General features: G+C 39.1%; 1 protein-coding gene across 1 annotated transcript; it reads left to right on the forward strand.

Moving 5' to 3' along the window:
- The first annotated feature begins 1143 nt into the window (after nucleotides 1-1143).
- On the forward strand, nucleotides 1144-3690 carry LOC125207578 (gibberellin receptor GID1B-like). Its single transcript, XM_048106976.2, has 2 exons — nucleotides 1144-1580; nucleotides 2160-3690. Exons 1-2 carry the CDS (start codon nucleotides 1542-1544, stop codon nucleotides 3153-3155), a joined length of 1035 nt encoding a protein of 344 aa, XP_047962933.2. The 5' UTR covers nucleotides 1144-1541; the 3' UTR covers nucleotides 3156-3690.
- Nucleotides 3691-5906: the final 2216 nt, after the last annotated feature.

A 5906-nucleotide genomic window follows, 5' to 3' on the forward strand; every position in this document is an offset into this window, starting at 1 on the left:
TCAGCCGATGGCAATATTGGCTCCGCATCGGCCTGCGATGGGCCTCCATTGTGGGGGCTCAGGCCGATGATGGAGCCGATATCCCTTTTTTTTTTATTTTAATTTAATTCAATATTTAATCCATTATATATACCCCATTCTCAATCAATTCACATTCATCCATTACTAATCCCAATTTCAATTTTATTACTCTCTCCACGGTGATATGAACTTCAGCAACAAGGTGCTCGACATGAAGGGGAAGAAGAAGGAGACAGTCGGGGAGGCGTCTGAAGCTGGGCGGACGATGAGTACCTACTCCATAGAGGAGTTGATTGCTCTTGCTCATAGTTGGACACATATATCTGATGACCCGATTTTAGCCAATAAGTGCGAGGGCGGTTTCTGGGGGCGTATCGCGAAAAGATACGAACAAGTAAAGGTCGCAGGGGCCCTGACACACTAGCCCGACGATCTACGCAAGCTTGGAAACGCCTGGTATATGAGTGTGCTATATTTCACGAGTTCTATGATGGCAATGCGAGAGGGTTCAAGTACTAGGAAATATATATGCAACTGAAGGATTGCCAAAAATTTATAGGATTAATGGGGTCGTGTCGGGGAGGACGAGCGGGAACCCGAGTGCTTCTGAGGGTGTGCTTCCGTTGTTTTTTTATTATGTTTTCTATCTTTATCTCTTTATTTTTTGTTTTTTTAATGTAGGATGTTTTATTATGTCTTTTAATTACACAAATAATTAAAAGTGAATATTAAAAATAATGATGATGTGGAATTGAGATGAGCTCTGAGATAGGCTTTGGGATGAGCTCTCATTGCAGAAAAATAGGCTCCGAAATGGACCTATTAATGTGATAGTAAAAAATAAAGATAGACTTTGAGATGTGCTCCTGAAATAGCCATCTATGTGAATACTCTATTCAAGGCAATAGCTTAGGAAGGATTTATGGGCCGTATTTGATAAAAATTAAAAAGACATATTAAATAAAAGTAACGGATTGTATTTAAGTCGAATAAAATGATAATGTGAGAATTGCGAAAACGGAAAATGAAAAATGACCACAACTTTTGGCGGGCCCTACCTAAACAGTTTAATTTAGCGCCACCTTCCCTCAACCCATTTCTCAATTTGTCGTCTCCTTCGTCGTTCTATTCCCTTTGACTCTCTCTCTACAATTTCTCTCTCTTATCTATTACTCCATGTAACTCCACGCGCCACCTTCATTGCTTTATCTACCATTTTCCATTATAGTAGTATTATATACACTGAGATTATATTTTTTTAACTTCCCCCTCTCTCTCCTCTCTTTCTTGATCTTTTCCACTTCTGTTGGGTTAGATAACTGAACTCCTCCCTGCAATATTTTGCGATTCTCTCTCTCTAATTGTTCTAAATCGGAATCCCGAAAGAAATAGAAAAAAGTGTTTCCAGTCATCGCTAAAAGGGAGAGGAAAATTGTTTGGGTGAAAACAGAAATAGTACAAATTTTTCTAAAGAGATCATTGTGTGGAGCTGCCAAATATTGAGTCTCCGGCGTTGAATTATGGCGGGTAGTAATGAAGTAAATGTCAGTGAATCGAAGGTAACCAGAGGTGTTTGCTTGTTTTAGACATAATTTTGTGTTTTTCCAGCATCGGATTTCTGGTTTCAAATTAGGGTATCCTGCGGTTTGTGGACTCGTGGATTTTCTCCGTGAATCTGTGAATTTTGTGGTTGAAATTGGGGTTTCCTATTGTTTTTCGTGGAAGAGTTTATTTTGCGGATAAAAAGTGAGATTTGAGGTTGGAAAATTGAATCTTGATCTTTTATCCACGATTTCCCCCTTCTCTTTACCCTTGATTCTCGCCTTTGTTGTTTGTTTTGCTTTGACTACTGACTCGCCTAGGCCGATATCATGATTGTGCTGTTTGGGTTAATTTAGGTTGTTTCTCGACTTTTCATTTCATTTCTTTTTATGGATATACATGCTTGAAATTTCCCTTTTCTTTTCAGCATTTTCCTTTATGGTTGATTGGTTGAATCTGTTGATGATAATCACTTGGGAATGTTTGTGTATTTTTGATCAATTATCAATCCGAAGCCTCAGTTTGACTTGAGTCAGTAATGGGTAAAGGAGATTTCTAGTGAACTGAAAATTAAAACTTTGGTGCTATTTTTTCAGAGGGTGGTTCCCCTGCATACATGGATCCTCATATCCAACTTCAAACTTGCATATAACATGCTCAGGCGGCCCGATGGCACGTTCAACCGTGATTTGAACGAGTTTCTTGACCGGAAAGTGACTGCAAATGCTGTCCCTGTTGATGGGGTGTACTCATTCGACACTTTGGATCGTCCTACTGGCCTGCTCAACCGTGTTTATCTCCCTGCCCGTGACAACGAGCCTCAGTTGGGGATTGCAGAAGTGGAGAAGCCCTTGAGTGCCTCTGAAGTTGTACCTGTAATCGTATTTTTTCATGGTGGGAGCTTTGTCCATTCATCGGCCAACAGTGCTATCTATGACATTTTCTGCCGCCGCCTTGTGCAAACCTGCAAGGCTGCAGTGGTATCTGTGAACTACCGGAGATCACCTGAGCACCGGTATCCTTGTGCTTATGATGATGGATGGACGGCTCTTAAATGGGTTAACTCGAGAGCGTGGCTTCGTAGTGGGAAGGAGAATGATCTCAAAGTTCATATATATCTAGCTGGAGATAGTTCTGGTGGCAATATCGCTCATCATGTTGCAGTGAGGGCTGCAAACGAGAACGTGGAGGTATTGGGAAACATTCTTCTCCATCCCTTGTTTGGAGGGGAGGAGAGGACCGAATCTGAGAAACGGTTGGATGGGAAATACTTTGTGAGGATTCAAGACAGAGATTGGTATTGGAGAGCCTATCTACCAGAAGGCGAAGATAGGGACCATCCCGCCTGCAATGTGTTCGGCCCTAGAAGTCAAACCCTTGAAGGTATAAACTTTCCAAAGAGTCTGGTTGTTGTGGCTGGATTGGATCTTGTTCAAGATTGGCAAATAGGTTATGTTGAAGGGCTCAAAAAATATGGTCATGAGGTGAAGCTCCTCTACCTTGAAAAGGCCACAATCGGGTTCTACTTCTTGCCAAACAACGAGCATTTCGAGTCCTTAATGGATGAGATGAAGAGCTTCATCCAATCCTAACTGTTTATACATAACTCCCCATCACAGGCAGCCATACATGACAGAAGCTTGACTCTTTTTCGTTTCTTACTCAGGGTCTCGGGTTTCGTGGTCTATCCCGGCCTCGTTTAGCAATTATGGTGTGTAGTAATATGATTGTGTAGAAACTACTCTTTTTCCAGTTGCTGATAACTTGTGATTTTGTGGTGATGATATGGTGATGATCTGCACCTTGTTGGTGCCGGTTTATCTCCTTGGTTGAAGAGGGTGTTCCACATCGGAAACTCACTTGTTCACGGTGGGTGCTTGTAATGGCCGATGGTGGACAGAGGAGGTATTAGGGTTACTGGCCAGAGATGCTTGCCGGGGCCAGCCGGCCAACCGGCTCGGTTAAAAGCTAATTAAGTACATGGATTGGGAGTAATCCATGCTGCTGCTGTATCTGTATTTTCCACTTGTGCTTTAGAAATATATAGAAATTTTGTGTTTATATGTAACAGTCTAAACTTCTCTCTTATAGTATTATACTACTAATTTGATTGTGATGGTTTTTTTACATGGCGAGAGATGGACATTTCTTGAAAATTTCATTATTTTATTGTGCAGACTCTTTTACTCATCACACAAAATCTTGTACACCCAAATTTAGTGAATGCTGACTTGAGTTTTTGGATACATCCAAAAGATGGAATTTTGAACTAGAAGCATTTTCCTTCTCTTGTTTTCCCTCCCACAGTTGCTTTTAGTATTTAGTATTTCCTTGTATGAATTAAAACGATCTAAAAATGACTTTTTTTTAAGGTGATCTAGTTATGCAATAGGATTCACAAAACTAAAAATTTCTTGAAATCCTTCTAATCACGATGCAATAGGATTCACAAAACTAAAAAATTATTGAAATCCTCCTAATCACGAAAACCATAAATGAGATGCCATCAAAGGCAAAGCAATAATATTTCTAGGGGTGGAAAGGCTCAAGGTATACCGCATCGATCATACCAGACCTCATACCTTACTTCAACATGCGGTATGCGAAAATTCCATACCTATACCTTACCTCAAAATGCAGTATTGCGGTATATTTACCCAGCCCTAAATATTCCTAATATTAAATTAGATGCCATCAAAGGCAATGCAATAATATTCCCCTCATCCTCGTATTCTCGATATAATGTTATATTTTGTTAATTTGGTGTGTCTGCAGCTAAAAGTCTTTTTTTTTTCTTTCATTTTAAACTTATTAAGAAGGAATTCAACAACATAAGTATCTTACGATTCTATGCATTATGCTTTCTCCAAAATCTAATCATGTACCTCAGCTAATGAAATTTAATAAACCTTCATATTTGTCATCATTTGAGAAGATAATAGTAGTAATGCTATTTCCTTATCTACTGGTCCATCTCATTCATGATCTTCAGTCTACACTACAAAGTGTTAATTAATGCATCCCTTTTTGTACCAAAACTATGGACACAACAAAGTTGTTTTTTAGCTCAAGATAATGTTTCATTATATCTTATGAGATCTCAACCATAACTAGGCTTTATATTATACGATTCCTAAAAAGGGACCACTTCACAAAAGAAAAGGAGAAAAACATTCATTTAACTTTGTGGTTGGGATAGCTTTGTTGATTGTATTTTTATAACTATATGGTAAATAAAGTGAAAAAAAAATAAAAATAAACGATGGGTAGTTTTGTCTGGCAGCATCTCACTATGTCGTTATCTGGCTTCTTTTGATCATATTTTCAACACGCCACTTGTAGAGAAAATAAAGTGAACTAATTTACATTGGTGAAAATAGTTAGTATCACTTAGTTAGAGCATCCATCGATGGCTCTGGACTAGAAACTAGACACCTCCTGCCATATCATCAGGACTAGAAACTGTCTGCCACATCACTAGAACACCCAACTGCACAATAGTGTACTAGAACAATAAACAAAATAACAAATTCATATTATAAATTACAATCACACGAATATGGAATTAAATTTACGACACAGATACGGGAAAATGCAATCATTTTATTTAAATAAAAAAAAAATCGGTGGCTCGCCGAAATGTCGCCTGCAATGGCAGCTAGCTGACCGGCTAGCGCCTAGCGATTGGTGTGAACTCGCCGATAGGCTAGCCCAAAGTGTACTTGCCGGTCGCAATGGAGGCTAGCAAACAGGCTAGTCTGCTAGCCTCCATTGCGGATGCTCTTATCGTGTGTAATGTGCAGAGAGGCACAAAAGAGGCAAACCACACAAGAAAACAAGGTCGATTTCCATCTTGGACAATAATTGGGTCCGTATACACAAAATTAGAATTCTATGGATTCTTTAGTCGAAATGATTAATTGATATGAAATTGAATTTGATGAAATTATATAGTGTGTGCATGCCCCCGCGTGTGCATAGCATTGTTTGTGTTTTGTAATGTGTGCAGTGTGTGTGTGTTAGTGCGTGCAATGTGTATATACTGCGTGCATCGTGTGTGGTGTGAATGGTGTTTGTGCAATGTATGTTGTTCGTATAACGTGTGAAAGTGCCCAAATTCATAACTATTTGGAATATGAATTTTCTAGAATTCAAATTGTGGAGTTGGAGGAAGAATTTGAATTGTAATTTTAACTCCTATCCGAATATTTTGCGGTTCCAAACATTGGATTTGGAACTGAAGACTCCAATTCCAGTTCCGCGGTCCAATTCTATGGTATCGAATGGACCATAAATTTTTTGGCAATTCAATTCAATCTTTACAATAATGGGAAAACAAAGCA

The sequence above is a fragment of the Salvia hispanica genome, chromosome 6 (genome assembly GCF_029641045.1).
Source record: "Salvia hispanica isolate PSC_SH4W2 chromosome 6, Shi_PSC_v1, whole genome shotgun sequence".
NCBI classification, from domain to species: Eukaryota; Viridiplantae; Streptophyta; class Magnoliopsida; order Lamiales; family Lamiaceae; genus Salvia; species Salvia hispanica.

Bases quoted from the DNA above. Each gene is read 5' to 3' on its own strand.
- LOC125207578 (XM_048106976.2), top strand. From the start codon at position 1,542: ATGGCGGGTAGTAATGAAGTAAATGTCAGTGAATCGAAG. The intron at 1,581-2,159 runs GTAACCAGAGGT...CTATTTTTTCAG, and splicing joins TAAATGTCAGTGAATCGAAG to AGGGTGGTTCCCCTGCATAC.